The sequence below is a fragment of the Elephas maximus genome, chromosome X (assembly GCF_024166365.1).
Source record: "Elephas maximus indicus isolate mEleMax1 chromosome X, mEleMax1 primary haplotype, whole genome shotgun sequence".
Taxonomy (NCBI): domain Eukaryota; kingdom Metazoa; phylum Chordata; class Mammalia; order Proboscidea; family Elephantidae; genus Elephas; species Elephas maximus.
This window is the reverse complement of record NC_064846.1, coordinates 136,636,681-136,657,700: the sequence shown is the minus strand read 5'-3', so window position 1 is coordinate 136,657,700 and position 21,020 is coordinate 136,636,681. Positions and strand designations below refer to the sequence as shown.

General features: G+C 37.4%; 1 protein-coding gene across 3 annotated transcripts in view; it reads right to left on the bottom strand.

Annotated features, from left to right (window-relative positions):
- Positions 1–21,020, bottom strand: part of RPGR (retinitis pigmentosa GTPase regulator) — a 58,036-nt gene that overhangs the window by 33,940 nt on the left and 3,076 nt on the right. For all 3 annotated transcript variants that reach the window (XM_049873442.1, XM_049873443.1, XM_049873444.1), the window contains exons 2-8: positions 20,321–20,446; positions 19,273–19,365; positions 17,576–17,638; positions 12,179–12,337; positions 9,981–10,130; positions 7,179–7,337; positions 1,745–1,900 (exon numbers count right to left, since the gene is read on the bottom strand). In XM_049873442.1, the coding sequence (XP_049729399.1) occupies positions 1,745–1,900; positions 7,179–7,337; positions 9,981–10,130; positions 12,179–12,337; positions 17,576–17,638; positions 19,273–19,365; positions 20,321–20,446 (906 nt within the window). The remainder of the gene's footprint in view (positions 1–1,744; positions 1,901–7,178; positions 7,338–9,980; positions 10,131–12,178; positions 12,338–17,575; positions 17,639–19,272; positions 19,366–20,320; positions 20,447–21,020) is intronic.

Sequence of the window (21,020 nt, the reverse complement as noted above, 5' to 3'; positions counted from 1 at the left end):
ACTGAGACTAGAGGAATCCCGGCGGTCATGGTCCCCAAACCTTCTGTTGGCACAGGACAGGAACCATCCCCGAAGACAATTCATCAGACATGAAAGGGACTGGACAGTGGGTGGGAGAGAGATGCTGATGAAGAGTGAGCTAATTATATCAGGTGGACACTTGAGGCTGTGTTGGCATCTCCTGTCTGGAAGGGGGATGGGAGGATAGAGTGAGTTGGAAGCTGGCAAAATTGTCACAAAAGGAGAGACTGGAAGGGCTGACTCATTAGGGGGAGAGCAAGTGGGAGTACGGAGTAAGGTGTATATAAACTTATATGTGACAGTCTGACTTGATTTGTAAACGTTCACTTGAAGCTCAATAAAAGTTAATAAAAAAAATATGAGCCACTGGCTACGAGGGGGAACTGGCATGAGTTTAGAGGTAACTCACTATGCACCTATCATAGTCCTGGAGAAACAAATCCATAACACCTGTCCCCGGGGAGGTATCATGAACAAAAAGGCAAACAACAGTTAATGTTCAATTATTTGTGCTATGATTTCTTTTATCAAGAGGAAAAGTACTACGGAAATTTAACTAAATAATCTAATTGTTTATTAGATGATACATTAAAATAGTGTGTTATTTGCCTGCGATGGAGATTTAGTGTCGATGAAAAATGGCAGTTAAAGACACAGAGATTGAGATTATGACCCTGCAGTGAGGAATACAGATCACTAGCTTTTACGGGACTATGAATGAGTAATACCTCTTTACATTCTGTACAATTTCACTTCATGCTACATTAGCAAGGGCACCAATACTTGGGAACAGACAAGGGAGTCTTCTCTGAAAGGTTCTTTGGGGGAAGAAGAAACAGTATATGCTAGTACCTTATATTTGTCAAAGCCTAGTTTCACTAACCAAATATCCTTAGAGGAGCTCCATCATAGCTGTCACTTTTTTAGAAAGGAGAAAAAGTAGAAATGCCAGTGTCTAGATTATTTCAAAATACTAGAGTGATTTTTGACTTTTTAACGTTTTACTTCTTTTTTAGATTGAAATCTGAGATAGAAAGAGTGAAATTGCAGACCCTTTTGTTCCTAAACAATTAAAATCATGGAGTGTATCAATTACCTACAGCTAAGTGACTGAGTCATATGAGGGGAGAACATTTACTGAGTCCTACATTAACAGCACCAAATTCCCGAGATTGAAAAGTTGGCCAAAAGCAGCATCTCCCTGGATAAATGAGAAAGTACAGGGCTAAAGATCTGTATATTCACTCAGTGCTCTCTGAGGTACCCTTTTCTCCAGCACTGTGGAAAGAGAAAGGAAGAGTCACTCCTGAAAATGCCTCCTGGTGGCAAAAGCATCATATGAATTTACTATGCTTGAATGTAGCTCTGTCAGATTGAATGGGAACAATGTTTTAAAACAAACTCTTTCTCTTGGAATTTTCCCCTCTGGCCTGAGCATAGTTAAGAGTCTTCAAATTGATACAAATTTCAAAGAGTTTAACTTTCTGATGGCACTGATAGATTTTGAGATTCTAAATCTTTGGATCATTTACATTTATTTCAAATGGAATTAAAATAAAAAAACCAGTTTACAACTTTATGTTTGAATATTAAATAAAGAACTCCATTTTTCTCAACTATTAATTTCTATGCTAAGTTAGATACATTCATTCCATACATTATTTACTTTGTAATAAAATATGCCCATTGTACTGTAAAATACAAGAGAAACTCTATTCCATACCTGTTATCAAAGCTGTGTGATTTTCTCCACATGAAATATGACGTATTTTCTGGTCCTTAACATGCTCAAGAATTGCGGGTTCTGGAGCTTGAAAAATAAAACTGCCAAGACCTAACTGGCCAAACCGTCCTTGACCAAAGGTGTACACTGCTTTCTCTGAAAGGAAACAGGCAGATACAAGAAAAGGACTGCAGGGAAGCTGTTACCATTGTATCTAGAAAAATTGTGACATTCAACCTTTTATAATGAAGGTCAAGTGCCTCTGAAAGAAATACCCATAATACCCATATATGACTATCTAATACTTAAGTATAAAATTTTCAATGACGAAGGAAGAGAAAAATAAAAAGGCACAAATTTGCAAAAATTATGGCATGAGTCTGATTTTCTTTTACACATAACCATAAAAGGAATTGCTATAAGTAAGCAAACTGCATTGCTTTTAAGTAAGGAATACATATAATACAAGATATATAAGTGGGTGAACTACCTGAAATGTCCCTATAATTACCACCTTATTTCTTTAAAAAGCATCAGTTGTCCTTAAGCCAATTTCTGCCACTGACTTAAATCATAAAAGAGAACAGACTCCTACAGAAAAAACCCTTAACTTTAAAAGCAGTTTAATAATTTATTTTATGAAACACAATTTCAGAAGAGAATTTGCATGAGAATTAAAACATAGAGGAGATATGCCAGATTTATTCACACGTAAAGCTCCCTTTAGTGGGAACTGCGATATTAATATTTTAAAGTGATTTCAAAGGACCGCTAATAACTAAATATTAGCTCATATGTTTTTTAGAAATGGAAAATAATAAAAAACAAGATAAATCAGTGGTGATGAAAGGGACCTTGTACACACTTACGACGCTCACTGGCCACCACATTAGGGAGTGTAGTGTTTATTACTTCAGTACATGCCTCCTTGTGATTAAGCACTCAGCTGCTAACAGAAATGTTGGTAATTTGAACCCACCAGCTGCTCCGTGAGAGAAATATGCGACAGTCTACTTCCATGAAGATTCCAACCAACCAACCCATTGCAATTGATTCCAACTCATAATGACCCTGCCTTGGAAACTGTATGGGGCAGTTCTATTCTGTCCCATAGGGTCGCTGAGTTGGAATCGAGTCCATGGCAAAGGCTTTTGGGTTTGGTACACTCCTCTTTAGTTCAATTCATTGACTCTCTTTTGTTACAGGAGGAAGAGAAGAGCTCTGGATTCAGGCAGGAACCCAAACCGTCATTATTACTAGCTGTGGCAAGTAGGCAGGTTACCTATTTCTCTCATGTAATAATACCTATCTACTAGAGTTGTTATTGACGATTAAATGAAAAAACATTCAAGCAGATTCTAAACACTCAGTTATAAACAGTATTTTCTTAAAAAGTAATTTATCTAATCAATTCATCTTATTCTGACAATCGGGGGTGCTGATGAACACATAACTATTGTAATGTAGGTTTACATTATTTTTTTCTGTCTGATAAATGATGTCTGCTTCCTAAGTAAAACATATAGATACTACTCCTTAAAGAAAATATGCTGTGTTAAGGATATGAAGACACACTGAAGCAATAGTAAAATAGATCCTTATTTTAATGTAAAAAAAATACTATCTCCTAGTTTAATTCATAATCACAATGCAAATTGCCAGTTCTGAATTTTAAGCTTAAGTAGAACATCGGGTAAAAGAAAACAATTATCATCATCTCCGGCTAACTAAAAAATTAAGGTATTAGCCCATGGCTTTTTAGGCAGCCTGAATCATATTATGAAAGTTTTACTTGTTATGTTCATTTTCGTATGTTTGGATGATTAGGGATGACAGTGTTGTTGTTCGTGGCCATCAAGTTGATTCCAACTCATGGTGTTCCCATGTGTTACACAGTAGAACTGCTCCGTAAGAGTTTTTTTGGCTGTAATCTTATCAGAAGCAGGTGGCCAGGCCTATCTTCCATGGTACCACTGGGTGGGTTTGAACTGTCAACCTTTTAGGTTAGCAATCGAGTGCAAACCGTTTGTGCCATGTAGAGACCTATAAGTTTCTTTTTTCTTAATGACATAAGACTGTATTACTTATCTAAGGACATAAAATATAACAACTAATTTTTGTCCATAACAACTTTGTTAATGTTAATAAATACTACGTTGTTGTTGTTGGGTGCCGTCGAGTTGATTTTCAACTCATAAAGACCCATGTGAAAGAGAACTGCCCCATAGGGTTTTCTAGGCTGAAATCTTTACGGGAGCAGATCCCCAGGTCTTTCTCTCGCAGAGCCTCTGGGCGGATTTGAGCTGCCAACCTTTTGGTTAGCAGCCGAGCGCTTAACTGTTTGTACCACCAGATTTTATTAGTTGGCTCCAGGTCAATATTACTCCAGTTTCACAGAATATATTTGGTTTTATGACTAGTAACTCATTGCCCCACAGAGATTATAAAGTTGTCTAAACATAATCTAGAAAAGTTTAAGTTCTTGTTTTTCTTGGGATCCATACTTCATTGTGGACCCATCTTATAACCAGGTCTATCTTGTTTTTTGCTAATTGCTATGGATGACATACAAGATTACATCAATCACTCTGCCTCACTCAGTGTGTCCCAAGTGTCACGCTGAAGAGTTCTCAACAGCAGTCCATTATCTCCCCAGTGCTAAGGAGAAACTATAACCATACCATCACTACAACTAGTAGTTATATTTTTCAACCTATCCTTTTCCGTTACGGAGCCCTGGTGGCACAGTGGTGAAGTGCTACAGCTTCTAACCAAAAGGTCAGCAGTTCAAATCCACCAGCCTCTCCTTGAAAACCCTATGGGGCAGTTCTACTCTGTTCTATAGGATCACTATGAGTCAGAATTGACTTGATGGCAACGAGCTGGTTGTTTCCGTTACAGCATGGTCACGTGTAAATATTTTTAGTTTTAAATAAATTCATCAGTAATGAATTCATTTAAATTATCTATGACTTATTTTAATGAATAATACCCAAATTGATTTTAGGATCAAAGTCATAGATACAGAAAAACAAAGTTGGGGAGGGACACCAAAGATTATCTAATCCAAGTCCTTAGCTTTAGTGAAGGGAATAATCTACATCATTAGTTATGCTTCCTTAAAGTCTTGCAAAGTATTCCATAGCTCTCTTAGATGTTCAACTTAGTATTTAGTCAAACTGATGATCAATACACTCTTCAGGCCCATTTCTTCATCAGCTGTGACTAAATACAAGTTTCTCACCAGGACTGATTCATAAATAAAACTTTCACAAGTCTGTGAAGAAATGTGAAAAATAGGCAAAGTAGTGAATTTTCCATACATGTAAGTTTATACAATTTAAGGAAATTTCCTTTATTATAAAATTAAGAGCTTCTTATTTTTTGTTTAGAAAATGTTCTTTTACAAAATGATGATAACAGATGGCAATTTCTTGGTAATATCCATATTTAGTCAAATGCAAACCAGAAGTTGGCAACCATCTGTTGGCCTTCATAATTTTTGGAAAAAAAAAAACTTTACTGCACTGTGAGAGCCAAAAGTCTACAAAAATCTGGAGAAGAGAATCAATTTCTGACACCATGGTTTTTAGCTTCAAAGTAACTATTTGAAATTCATAGAAAGCTAGATGTTTTTCAACACTACAAGACTATATTGCGCTTAAGTGTATCTTTTATTGGAAATATAATTAAAAGTATCGTGGATTATCTTGGTGATCGATTTATAGGAAAATATTTTCATAATGTATACTTGAAACACATTATAATTATATAACCAACATTTATGTCTTTCAGAAAAACCTGGAATCACCTAATAAACAATTCTTCGTATAATTTTGTATAAGTTAGAAAAAACACATAATACATAAAGAATAAATTACAGTTCTGCCTATAGAACCAGTTTTCAGATAATTTATAAAGATTAATTTCAAAGTTTACTTTCCAGAATAAATCTTTTTGAAATTATATAAAGATTCTTTTGGCTAGCAGAAATTCATAAAGATCCTAAACCTCAGAATTATTTATAAATTTAGAGTAGAGGCATTGAAAACAAAAAATTTTTCACTTGGAAAAGATTCCATTTGAAAATTGTAATTTTGAGAAACCAAAGCTTAATAAGCACAACTGGGACTAGAACAAGAAGAAAATCTAAAGTTCAAAAGTTGCTCAATCACCTTGCAACATTAAGCATATCATCTGAGACTTATTTATTATTCAACATTTGTCTAGAACACTTCTGACTTTGGGTTACTGAAGATTAAGTAGTGACTTCAGAAACTTTTCATTTCTTTTTGGCCAAAAAAAATCATCATCGTAATTCATGACCCGACTGTATTACTTCTGTATTACCCATTGAAAATAAACCTTATGCTCGACCAATTTCGAAACATCAATTTGGTAAGTATATTACCAAGTAGTAAGTTTATTTTAATAAATGACTAGAATTTCATCCTAGCAAATAAGAAGCTCAGAAGCCAAGTGACATTAGTATGAAGGCTCTTTATAATCCGTAATTTCAAACCTTGGTACTTTCTAATGAATTACTACATATAACACAACATAAAAATTGCAAAGACATTTCCAAGTTATACACTGTCAGTATCAAAAGAAAATAATTATCAAGTACATGTAGAAAACAGAATAAACAGGCAGCTCCAAAGAAGGCATCTCAGGAAAAATAATGTCAATTTTAGATAAATATAGAATACGTATGTATACACATAGGGTCGCTATGAGTCAAAACTGACTCCATGGCAATGGATTTTTTTATACATGAGGAGTCCTGGTGGCTTGGCTGCTAACCCAAAAGTCGGCAGTTCGAATCCACCAGGCACTCCCTGAAAACCCTATGAGGGCAATTCTACTCTGTCCTATAGGTTTGCTATAAGTCAGAATCAACTTGATGGCAATGAGCTTTTTTATATGTGAGGCAAATAGTTTATCCTTGAGAATGAGCAAAAAACTGTTGTTTGGTACTATTAAAGATGTTACAGTCATCAAAGTATCAATTATGTTAGTGGAAACAATTCAACAAGATTCATTTTTTTCTACTTAAAATTTTTTTCCATAGGCCAGAAATGTGTATTACTGTAGGAATAAGGTATCAGGAGCCCTTGTGGAACAATGGTTAAAGTGCTTAGCTACTAACAAAAAGGCCAGTGGTTTGAACTCACCAGCCATTCTGCAGGAGAAAGATGTGGCAGTCTGCTTCTGTAAAGATTTAGTCTTAGAAACCCTTTGGGGTAGTTCTATTCTGTCCTATACGGTCACTGTGAGTCAGAATTGACTCGACAGCAACGGGTTTGGTTTTTGGTTTTGCAGGGATAAAGACGGAGGCCTTAACAGAAAGAGATACATGGCCAACCCAGATAAGGACTGCCAATTCCTTAGCCACCACAGAAAGCAGGAACCAGGCAGCAGGCTCCACACATACCTGTGAGAACCACAGTGTGTCCTCCACCACAAGCTACTTGGATCACTTTTTCGGAAATTCCAGATACCAGCTGGGGTTTCCTGTGATTGATCAGCTGCTCACTGGGAAGACCTAACTTCCCACACTCAGGTTCTCCAAATGTGTACAGTTTGCCCTCCACTATGGAAGGAAAAGAACAGTGATCCATGATGAAATAAATATGAACAAAATGCTGTTCTTTTTGGTACATGTTCTCATATTCAACAAAAAATTTAGATGACCACCTAATAAATTTGACCTTTCATGAGACAGTCATATTGTATGGTAAGGAAATAAAACTATATCTTCTTTCCTCCTTGATTATTCTATGCTAATAATCTTAAATTTATCACCGTAATTACTAATGAATACCTAGAAAATCATTTTAGCTGTTCCACAAATTGTAGAGATGTTTACATAAAGTCTTCTACTTATTGCACAAGCTACTCAGTCACTGTGCCTGTAGAATGAGAATAAAAGTCCCTGTGTAACAGGGCTGTTGTTTCATAAGAATAAATGAATACACTGAGAAAGTTCTTAGTCCAGTGCCTAACACAGTGCTTAGTGAATATTAGCTCATACCACACCTTATTTCTCCTTGTATGCATGTGGAAAAACCATAAGCCAGTAGAAGTTGTTCAGGTCTTTAGATTTGGAAGATCTGGATTCAAATTCTGGTTCAGCAACTCAGTTACGACATTACCTTGGACAAAGCCGTGTTCTAAATCTGTCTCCACAACTGGAATCAGGGGTAAAACTACCTCTTTCACAGAGCTGTGAGATTAACTGAAATATACTTGTACTTGAAAATGTTTTATAGACTACAAAACATTATACATCCTATAGTTAGCAGACTGCAAACTCCTAGAGGGTAGGGCCTATGTCTTAATCATCTTGGTAGTAAAAGAAATGCCCTTTTAGATGCAGACCTCAAATTCTCGTAAAAAGACCAGACGTAATGGCCTGAGACTGGAGGGACCCCAGAGATCATGGTCCCCGGGCCCTCTGTTAGCCCAAGACTGGAACCATTCCCAAACCAACTCTTCAGGCAGGGACTGGACTGGACTATAAGACAGGAAATGATACTGGTGAGGAGTGAGTTTCTTTGCTCGAGTAGAAACATGAGACTATGTGGGCAGCTCCTGTCTGGAGGTGAGATGAGAAGGAAGAGGGGGACAGGAGCTGGCTGAATGGACACGTGGAATACAGGCTGGAGAGGAGGAGTGTGTACATAGCAAGATATGTATAAATTTTTGTATGAGAGACTGACTTGAATTGTTAACTTTCACTTAAAGCACACACCCACAAAAAAGAAATGCCCTTTTAAATGACTTGTACATGGTACACTACTAAATCATTTCTCACATAGTCAACTTTTTAAAGTAAAATGTTTACCTATACAGGGTTAGAAAAGATATTTCTGTAGCTGTAAGTAGGCCCTTCTTTAAAAAGGGAAAGTAAGTCTTTTATAAGGGAAAGTCTTTTAATCTATATGAAGCATTCTATTTAAGTACAACTTCTTATTTATAGACAAAAATAAAAATTATGAATAAAGAAACAGTTCATTTCATCTAATTTATTTTTCTTTCACTTGAGTCTATTAATTTTCATAAAGTTTAGATTCTCCAATTTACCTACCTGGCTCTGATATCCACTGTCCCTTGGACTGTGACCTTAAGCACATTTCCAGGTTTTGACTCTCAAGTATCTGAAGACTGTTCTACACATCCCGCCCCAGTTCCCACAACCGCAATTCATTTACTTATATCCCTTATTGTACTTCACCTAATTTGCTCTTACTGATTGAAATGCTCAGACCCAACCATTAACACTTCAGATGAAAAGACAATAGAAATCAGGGACTATATCTGAAAGCTCCATATATTTTATTTCCAGTATTTGAAAACTAAATATTTGATAAAATTTAGAACATGAACACTTGCTAATACTGCTTTAAAACACATTAGTGGCTTAAAAAGGAGTCCTAGTGGCTCAATTGTTAAGGGCTCAGGTGCTAACTGAAAGGTTGGCGGTTGGAACCCATCCCATGGCTCTGTGGGAGAAAAGACCTGGAGATCTGCTGCCATCAAGATTAGAGCCTAGAAAACCCTCTAAGGCAATCCTACTCTGTCACAGAGGGTCTGTATGACTTGAAATTGACTCAACAGCACCCAACAACAAGTGGGTTAAAAAATCTGTAAACGGTCTCGTAAGTATTTTCTTTAAATTGCACTGTTGTTGTTAGTTGCTGTCAAGTCAATTCCAACTCATGGTGCCCCATGTGTACAGAGTAGAACTGTGCTCCTTAGGGTTTTCAAGGCTGTGACCTTTCAGAAGCAGGTCACCAGGCCTGTCTTCCGAGGTGCCTCTTGGTGGGCTCAAACTACCAACCTTTTGGCTAGCAGTCGAGTGTTCAACTGTTTGCACCACTCAGTTGTTCCTGTGTGCCATCGAGTCGATTCCAATTCATACTGGCCCTATATAATGGAGTAGAACTACCCCATAGGGTTTCCTAGGCTGTAATCTTCAGGGGAGCAGATTGTCAGGTCTTTTCTTCTGCGGAGACACATTATAGTCACTTAAAAAGTTAACAAGTTAGAAAGAATTTTAAATGACACACCTGAAACCTGTGACCTGAAAGAGACCAAAATTATTTCATTACATGAAACACCATGGTGTTACTTCTACAGAACTGTAGAATATAAGTTACCTCATTCTATTATTAATTTAGCAATAACTTAAAAATGGGAGATAACATGATGAATCCAAAATGTTTTGTCTTACTTGTTACAAAGGCTGAATGGTAATAGCCACAAGATATCCAGGAGATAGGTTTCCCGACAGTCACTTGACGAGGGACATACACATTAGATATACTGTTTAAACCAATTTGCCCTTCAGAATTGTCGCCCCACATAAAAAGTTCTCCATCCTCTATAAAGAAAACAGAAAAGGGAAAAAAAAGGTTTGAGGGCTATGTTGCTATTAGCTGCTGTGGAGTTGGCGCCAGACTCATGGCGACCCCACACACAACAGAAAGTAATGCTGCCCAGTCCTGCACCATCCCCACGATCAGCTGTGGATCAGACCACTGTGATCCAAAGGGTTTTCAATAGCTGATTTCTTCCTAGTCCATCTTAGTCTGAAACCTGTTCAGCATCATAGCAACCTCCACTGACAGGTAGTGGCTACTCATGAGGTGCCTTGGCTGGAAATCAAACCCAAGTCTCCCACCTGGAGGGTGAGAATTTTACCACTGAACCAGGGCTATACAGCTATTATATTTCCAACAGACCATTTATTTTTTAATTTAGAAAAATTCTGTGTTTTGAAAGGAAAGTATTACTAAGACATTTACTACAGCTAGCTACCTAAGAGTTCAATTTCTACTATGAAATGCTTCCACAATGATAAAGAACAGAACATGATCTGATTTTAAATCACTTCATTCATGTTCATATTTCTATCTCAATAGTAGAACGTTCTTTCCTATAACTACGTTTTCTTATTATAATGTCTCCAAAAGGAAAATGTTTTCCTCCTTTAGAATAGTCTACCTACAACTAAACTGGAAGACAGCATGATCAGCAGTGGCCATTCTCAGGTCAAAAGTACCCGGACAATCTTTCTCTTAAGAACACCGTGGAAGTGATTTTTACAGGAAGTAAAAACACAGGAAATAGACTTCACTAATTTTTTTTATGATTTACACTTGAAAAGATATCATCTAGCTTCAGAATGAGTGGAGATATTTGCTTATGTCCTTTCTGCTAAGGGCGATGATGTCAGCAAAGTTAAACCAGGAAAAATGTTTTAGCAAGGAATCAGCAATCCTTATTTAGTCATATCTTGGAATTAATTTTACTATTGGAAGTAGCTTAATAATAAGGCAAATGAAATGGAAATTGCAAATACAAACCAAGAGAAGGATGCCAAATTGCTAACTATAAGGGCTGACAAAATTGAAAGGATGGCCCTTCAGATGCAACTCTGATTTCCCGGAGAGCCAGAGTAATGCGTTAAGTTACAGAGCTCGCTGACTGGAACAAAGCAGGATATCAGCAGCTTCTTCAGTAAGACCAAGTTCACCTTGGTTCCAGGTTTTAAAGACATTTCTTATGTGGACTTTTGATAGGGAGTGCAAAAATGCGTTGACCATTACAAACCATATTTTTTACAACATATTATCAACTGCCACCAAGTTGACTCTGACTTATGGTGACCTCGTGTGTGTCAGAGTAGAACTGTGTGTGGGTTTTCGATGGCTGATTTTTGGGGAAGTCAGTCACCAGGCCTTTCTTCCGAGGTGCCTATGGGTGGATTCAGACCTTCAACCTTTCGGTTAGCAGCCTAGGGTGTTAACTATTTGCACCACCCAGGGCCTTTACAACACATACCCAAAAGGATTTCTATGGATGTTTCTCATAGCAACCTTCAGTTAAAGCTGCAAGTGTAACTTTTAAAGTATACAATGAAGATAATATTTAAGAGTATCTAAAGGAGTAGATAGATCTGTACATGGCACAAGTGGTTTGCACTGAACCACTAACCTAAAGGTTGGGAGTTTGAATCCACTCAGTGATACCATGGAAGAAAGGCCTGGCAATTTGCTTCTGTTAAGAATACAGCCAAGAAAACCCTATGGAACAGTTCTATTCTGTAACACTTGGGGTCACCATGAGTCAGAATCGACTCAACAGGAATGAGTTTGGTTGCCTTGGTTTAAAGAAGCAGATGGATGACATAGCTTAGAATTATTTAACAATTACCTTCAAAATATATGTTTACATCTAACTCTAAATAAGCATAAAAATGTAGTATAGTTCATATTTAAAGTTATATTTTTTAATCTCTTCTGAAAACACATAACTAAGGAAAGAAAACTAAAGAGCAATTTTGTCTTCAATTCACTAAGAGTTTGTACACCCTGGTCTAAAGGGAAGGCACGTATCCCACCTTGAAATGGAAAAAAAAAGTCTCACCAGTTAATGCAGCTGAAATGTTAGCCCCGGCAGAAAGCTGTTTGATCTTATGTCGGGATGTAAAAAAGCTAATTAGATGAAAGCTGTTCCTCTCTTCAGTGTCTCCGAGCCCTAACTGTCCTTCATTGTTTCCTCCAGTTGCATATACATTGCCTCCTTCTGCTCAAAGAAAACATCAGTAGACTATAATCACCCTCTTTATGACACAGGACAGTGTATAACAGATATTTCCTCTATTAATAGTAAAGAAAGCTGAACGCTATCATTACATTATTTTTTGGTGAACAAGTTCATTTTCATTGTCAAAAAGTAACCCAAGGCCACACATTTTTATGAGATTTTATACATCATTCTAGATTTTAACTACCAAATGAAATGCATAGAATGTGTGGAATGTGTGTTCTTGCTAATGCAGAACTTCGTTAATTCAGAACAAAAAGGAGGAAAGCAATTTTCAAATTCGCTTAAAATCCAAATCAAACTATTTTAAGCAAGATGTGGTTTATTAATTTTAACTTCCCAGCCAATTGAAGCTAAGACATAATAGGTACAAATAAGTGAAATGAGGCAAACCCACAAAGAATGCAATCAGACACACGAAAATTCTATGTCATGTAGAATGGGTTTTGTTGTTTTAAATTTTTAGCTAAATAGGAAGGCAGTTTATCACAGCGTTCAGGAGGAAAGACTCCAGAGCCAGACTGCCTGGGTGCAAATTCCAGCTTGCTACTTACCAGCTGTGTGACCTTAGGCAAGCTGTACTTAGCCTCTCTGTGCCTCATTCTCCTCATCTGTAAAACTGGGATAATAGTTTTAACTCTACCTCCTACAGTTGTTACGAGGATTAAATTAATTGACATTTATAAAATGCTTAGGACACCATGTGGCTCATCATAAGCACAATATAAATGCCTGTAGTTACTTTCTTAATTAAATAAGAAATACATCATGCCTGGATTACAAACATTTCCAGGAAGCTCTAAATTACTGAAGCTTGTAAAAAATACCTATATATTAAATTAGCTATATCTGCCATATGAATGCACATGGAGGTAAAGCCTCACTAAATTGTAGGGGAAACTTAGGGAAAAATCAGCCTGAATCAGTAAAATTTAAAAATTAGGTATTTCAGATAAGAATGAACAACCAAGTGAGGAAACAGGACGAGCTTTCAAATGGAGGATAATGCAAGGCCTCACGGAATTGACCTGCATAATTTAAAATATATGAAACAAACCAGAGCTGGTAATATGTTGAAGTAATTCAGAGCAGAACTAGATGAGTATAAAGTTGAATATCACAAAGAGCTCTACAGAAGAAGTAAGACTTACACAAGACCTCAAGAGAAAAGGAGAATTTGAATAGGCTAAGAGCAGAGCTCCTCATGTGTCTGCCAGTTTGTCGTACTGTGGGGGCTTGCGTGTTGCTGTGATGCTGGAAGCTATGCCACCGGTATTCAGATACCAGCAGGGTCACCCATGGAGGACAGGTTTTAGCTGAGCTTCCACACTAAGACAGACTAGGGAGAAGGACCCGGCAGTCTACTTCTGAAAAGCATTAGCCAGTGAAAACCTTATGAATAGCAGCGGAACATTGTCTGACATAGTGCTGGAAGATGAGCCCCCTGGTTGGAAGGCACTCAAAAGATGACTGGAAAAGAGTTGCCTCCTCAAAGTAGAGTCGATCTTAATGATGTGGATGAAGTAAAGCTTTCGGGACCTTCATTTGCTGATGTGGCACGACTCAAAACGAGAAGAAACAGCTGCAAACATCTATTAATAATCGGAATCTTGAATGTATGAAGTATGAATCTAGGAAAACTGGAAATTGTCAAAAATGAAATGGAACACATAAACATCGACATCCTAGGCATTAGTGAGCTGAAATGGACTGGTATTGGCCATTTTCAATCAGACAATCATATACTATGCTGGGAATGACAACCTGAAGAGGAATGGTGTTGCATTCATCGTCAAAAAGAACGTTTCAAGATCTATCCTGAAGTACAACGCTGTCAGTGATAAGATAAAATCCATACGCCTATAAGGACAACCAGTTAATATGACTATTATTCAAATTTACTCACCAACCACTAGGGCCAAACATGAAGAAATAGAAGATTTTTATCAGCTGCTGCAGTCTGAAATGGATCGAACATGCAATCAAGATGCATTGATAATTACTGGCAATTGGAATGCGAAAGTTGGAAACTAAGAAGAAGGATCAGTAGTTGGAAAACGTGGCCTTGGTGATAGAAAGAATGCCAGAGATCGAATGATAGAATTTTGCAAGACCAACGACTTCTTCATTGCAAATACCTTCTTTCACCAACATAAACAGCGACTATACACAGGGACCTCACCAGATGGAACACACAGAAATCAAATTGACTACATCTGTGGAAAGAGATGATGGAAAAGCTCAATATCATCAGTCAGAACAAGGCCAGGGGCCGACTGTGGAACAGACCATCAAATGCTCATATGCAAGTTCAAGCTGAAACTGAAGAAAATCAGAGCAAGTCCACAAGAGCCAAATTATGACCTTGAGTATATCCCATCTGAATTCAGAGACCATCTGAAGAACAGATTTGATGCATTGAACACTAGTGACCGAAGACCAGACAACCTGTGGAATGACATCAAGGACATCATACATGAAGAAAGCATGAGGTCACTGAAAAGAAAAGAAAGAAAGAAAAGACCAAGATGGATGTCAGAGGAGACTCTGAAACTTGCTCTTGAGCGTCAAGCAGCTAAAGCAAAAGGAAGAATTGATGAAGTAAAAGAACTGAACAGAAGATTTCAACGGGCGTCTCGAGAAAACAAAGTATTATAATGACATGTGCAAAGAGCTGGAGATGGAAAATCGAAAGGGAAGAACACGCTCGGCGTTTCTCAAGCTGAAAGAACTGAAGAAAAAATTCAAGCCTCAAATTGCAATACTGAAGGATTCTATGGGGAAAATATTAACGACGCAGGAAGCATCAAAAGAAGATGGAAGTAATACGCAGAGTCACTATACCAAAAAGAATTAGTCGACGTTCAACCATTTCAAGAGGTGACGTATGATCAGGAACCGATGGTACTGAAGGAAGAAATCCAAGCTGCTCTGAAGGCACTGGTGAAAAACAAGGCTCCAGGAATTGATGGAATATCAACAAACAGAAGCAGCGCTGGAGATGCTCACTCGTTTATGCCAAGAAATATGGAAGACAGCTTCCTAGCCAAATGACTGGAAGAGATCCATATTTATGCCTATTCCCAAAAAAGGTAATCCAACCGAATGTGGAAATTATAGAACAATATCATTAATATCCCATGCAAGCAAAATTTTGCTGAAGATCATTCAAAAACGGCTGCAGCAGTATATCGACAGGGAACTGCCAGTTTCAGAAGAGGATATGGAACCAGGGATATCATTGCTGATGTCAGATGGATCCTGGCTGAAAGCAGAGAATACCAGAAGGATGTTTATCTGTGTTTTATTGACTATGCAAAGGCACTGGACTATGTGGATCATAACAAATTATGGACAACATTGTGAAGAATGGGAATTCCAGAACGCTTAATTGTGCTCATGAGGAACCTCTACATAGATCAAGAGGCAGTTGTTTGGACAGAACAAAGGGATACTGATTGGTTTAAAATCAGGAAAGGTGTGCGTCAGGGTTGTATTCTTTCACCATACCTAAGAATAAAAAAAAATTTATTTTTATTTTTTTATTCAATCTGTATGCTGAGCAAATAATCTGAGAAGCTGGACTATATGAAGAAGAACTGGGCATCAGGATTGGAGGAAGACTCATTAACAACCTGCGTTATGCAGATGACACAACCTTGCTTGCTAAAGTGAAGAGGACTTGAAGCACTTACTAATGCAGATCAGAGACCACAGCCTTCAGTATGGATTGCACCTCAACACAAAGGAAACAAAAATCCTCACAACTGGACCAATAAGCAACATCACGATAAACGGAGAAAAGACTGAAGATGTCAAGGATTTCATTTTACTTGGATCCACAATCAACAGCCATGGAAGCAGCAGTCAAGAAATGAAAAGACGCATTGCACTGGGCAAATCTGCTGCAAAGGACCTCTTTAAAGTGTTGAAGAGCAAAGATGGCACCTTGAAGACTAAGGTGCACCTGACCCAAGCCATGGTATTTTCAATCGCCTCATATGCATGTGAAAGCTGGACAATGAATGAGGAAGACTGAAGAAGAATTGATGCCTTTGAATTATGGTGTTGGTGAAGAATATTGAATATACCATGGACTGCCAGGAGAACGAACAAATCTGTCTTAGAAGTACAACCAGAATGCTCCTTAGAAACAAGGATGGCAAGACTGCATCTTACATACTTTGGACATGTTGTCAGGACAGATCAGTTCCTGGAGAAGGACATCATGCTTGGCAGAGTACAGGGTCAGCGGAAAAGAGGAAGACCCTCAACGAGGTGGATTGACACTGTGGGTGCAACAATGAGCTCAAGCATAACAACGATTTTAAGGACGGCGCAGGACTGGGCAGTGTTTCATTCTGTTGTGCATCGGGTTGCTATGAGTCGGAACCGACTCGACGGCGCCTAACGACGACAAAGAGAAGAGCCATTTCAGAAATGGAAAAATATGAGTGAGGGCAGTGAGAATAGCCTACCCACAGAAGAAGCTGTGTGTGGGGGAAAGGAGGTAGGACCACCCGGGGGTCAGGGCCTGTGTCCAATTGTTCCAGCAGCATTTGTCGAAGACGCTTTCCTTTCTCCATTGAATTGCCTTGGTGTCTTTGCCAGAAATCAGTTGGGCATACACCTGTGGGTCTACCTCTGGATTCTGTTCCATTAATCTATCTCAACCTTTTCTCTATTATTGCACTGTCTTGATTATTCTAGCTTTATAAGTCTTGAAATCAGGTAACGCGAGTCCTCCAACCTTGATCTTTTTCCTAAATTGTTTTGGCTAGTCTAGGTCCTCTGCTTTTCCAAATTTTAGAATCACCTTGTCAGGTTTTACCTCACTCAGAAAAAAAGCCTGTTTGTATTTTGATTGGGATTGCATTGACTCACACCAATAGCCTTTTGGGTGGCTTTCACTCACCCTCAGTAAGGAAGAGGGAAGAGCAAAAGCAGGAGTAACCAGCCCCTAAGGTGTGTGCACAGGGAAGGAGATGCTGTCCCTTGACATGATGTGAAAAAAAAAGTTTTTTCTTCAGCCATTTAACATTTATCTCATATTTTCAAAGGTAAATGAGTGTACTAACCATTTACATTTTTAAAAAATCCTAATCATACTGTTGCTGAAGTATTATTTCTATTAATTTTACAAAGCCATAAATGTTACTGGAACAAGACCTCAGTCCTCAAAATCAAGCAGGACATCTTCTAGATTGCATACTCTACCTGTTGAAACCAGGGTGTGGTTCCTTCCACAGGCAGCAAGTTTCACTTTTTCAGATTTTAAAGCTAAAAATACAAAAATACGACAATTATCATATTTTGTGCTTATGAAAATGACAAATAATCCAGGTGAAACGGTAACTAAGTAGTAGAATTGAGATTTCAACTGAGGTCTGTCTGACTCCAGTGTCTATGTCCTTAACTACTAAACCAAAGGTTTTCAGAACTAGTTTTGCATCATAATAACCAGGGGAGCTTTGAAAAAAATATAGCTGGCTGAGCCTCACCCCAGGAGAATCTGAGTTAGTAGGGTTGAGATGGGTCCTAGGCATCCATATATATATATACATTTTTTTTTAATTCCACAGATAATTAACATGGGCTGAGATCCAGTACACTGTCTTATGCTGCCTCCTGGAAAACATTTCCTCACTAACCTGATCCATTACCTAACCTACCGTCACCATTTTCAAGCTTACCTTCTCCCTGTGCAATGAAGAACTGTAAGTTCAATATTCATAGGCATACATCTATGCTAGTCGTTCATTTATTTATTCAAAAAATATTTATAAAGCATCTCCTAAGTGCTTATCATAAGGACTGTGAGAATATAAAGACTAGTTTTGCATCATAATAACCAGTGGAGCTTTCAAAGAAATATAGCTGGCTGAGCCTCACCCCTGGAGAATCTGAGTTAGTAAGGCCAAGATGGAGCCTAGGCATCTATATCTATATATATATATCCTGGTCTCAAGGATCTTATAGTCTAGACAATTAACATGCTGTCAGTTTGTCTATTACATAAGATATTTGAGAGTAAGAACCACAGTCACTGTGGATACTCCAAGTGCTTAAATTGTGCTCAGTAAACACTTTTTAACTGCATAGAATACTTTAAAGGTTCCATAACATCACCAATAAATAGCATGGGAGTGTAAATTACACGGAAATTTTGACTGAAATAAAAACTTTGGCCAGAAAGATAAAGAATAGTGCTTTTGTCACTTCCCAAGGAATCTCTACCAGCCTTCGTCGCTTACGTTCACAGGTTATACCCAAGGAGAGGTTTTGTAAATAAAAGCAAGAAAGCTTTGTAAAGGCTATTATTATACATTCCATATTTTCTGGGACAGTCCCGATTCCAAATATTTTGTTCTGTTGTGCTTTTAAGAACACTAGTGCTAAGAGCCCCTGGTCTCTGTGTTTATTCAGTCAACGTATTTGCTACATACAGCCGAGTGAAGTATGTTTTACATAACCAGCAAATACATGAAAGTGTCATGTCCACAACTCTAACAAATGAGAGAGCTCGAGATTGTTACAAGTTATAATTTGAGAGTAACTTTGAGGGTCTATATAAGTCAGTTTGGATTTTCTTCGGCCCAGTTTGTGTTTATACACAATAATTGAATATTTAAGTAGTTTCATAAACAAGCAGAAAAAAAGGATGTTGAAGTGCAATATTGTAGAACCATTCACTCTTTTGTGGTCCCTGGGTTTAAAGTCAATGTGATTCATAGACCCTAACGGATAAAAATAGTTCTGAATGTCATATAAAAATTAATTTAAATACTAATGATATTCAAATAAATATAATAAACAACTGAAGACTTTTTATGACATCACAGAACTACGTGATCAATATAAAAGTAGTTTATGTAGCTTGCTAAGTATTTAAAGAGATAAAGAAGACCCCAAACCTTTGACACAGATGGGTCTGTAGACGGCTGATTTCGATCCTAATCCTAACTGGCCCCAGTTGTTACTGCCAAACATGTAAAGTTTATTATTTCCTGATGGGAAGGAGAAAGAAATAAATTCATGTATTTGCACAAAGTAATATGAGATGAAGTATCACAAAGCAATAAACAAAGTTATATTTAGAATTATCTGTGTTTTTCCATGTTGAAAGAGGTTACTTTGTACATCTATATATATAGCCAGATCCTGTTAGCTATTAAAGAGTTTCTAAGATCAAACAGTAATAGTTTTTCAATTACACCCACTCCTCACTTAGTGACATGGTTAGGTTCCAAAGACCAAGTTGTTATGTGAAAATGAGTGTGATGAGAAAATGGAGGATGACCACATCAGATCACAAAATGGAAGATAACTACATCATTATATAACTGCCAAATTACATCATTACATAATGTCAAACCACTGAGAATCATGGCACGGCCAAGATGATACATAACCTTAACCATCACAGCCAGTGTTACTCTCACCTCGCACCTCAGTGCTCATTACTGCCAGATGTAGATTGTTAAATCACGAAAGACTCGGACAGTAGATTTTTTTACTATTGTCATAAATGTGAAATGTCAGATAATGAGATAGTTGATAAGTGAGGAGTAGTTGCATATAGACATATTACAACAGATTTATTTCAAGAAAGTTGTGTATACAATTATATTTTAAATATAATAAGGAAGCTTAGAATTTTTTAAAAGATTCTCTTGATGAATCAATCTGGGAAGAATTCTCTGGCAAAATTTTAAAAAAAACTTTGTATTTTCAACATTTAAAACACGGCCCATCTGGTAAAGGATAGCAAGAATGGTTACACAACTTGAAGAATGCCATCGATGTCAATGAATTGTATCTGTAGAAATTGAGATGATGTATGCTTTGTTATATATATTTTCACCGCAATAAAATAAAATGAGAAAAACAAAAACACAGCACATCCATAATATTTCAAATTCTTTAAATATTACTACCTTCATTTAGGATTTTAATACTAACCTGTGATGAGAGCAGTATGCTCATCTCCACATGAAAGATATATAGGCACATCATTTTTAAACCAGAACTTGCTAGGAATATTTTCAGCAAGTCTGGTTTTTCCAAAGGTAAACACAGCACCCGAATCTGCAAATACAAGGTATTTTACAACTTTTACTATGTTGCCTATTATGAAAATATTTTTTTCAGTAATTTATCTAGATGAATTTCATGTCTTCTCCAGTGCTGTTTAAGCCCTCCTTTCGTCTTCATTCAGTCTTACTGTCTTCAGACTTCATTCTAGTTTGATCCATGGAATCTACTAAATTGAATATATATTTTTCATTTATGAATGTAAAGTAAGAAATATACTATTACAGAGAAGGCAGTTACCTATTCCTAACCCCTGCTATCACCAGGTGCACCGTCTGGTCCCTGGAACAAGCTAGTGTAACTCATGCTTTGATCACTCTGGTTGGCACCTCTGCTCTGCCCTCTGACTGAGGGCTTTTCTCCACACACAGAAATGGAAGAGTATTGAGTTTCATCAAAATCATCAGGGTATCTATGCACAGGCTCTGTAGAATTCAGTTTGGATTTTCTTTGGTACAGTTTTTCCAGAGAACCATCAGTGTCACCACAAATAGTGAACTCTTATTTTCGCTATTGATAATTACAATGAATGCCCATAAAATCAGAAGCAAAACAGAGAAAGAAAGTA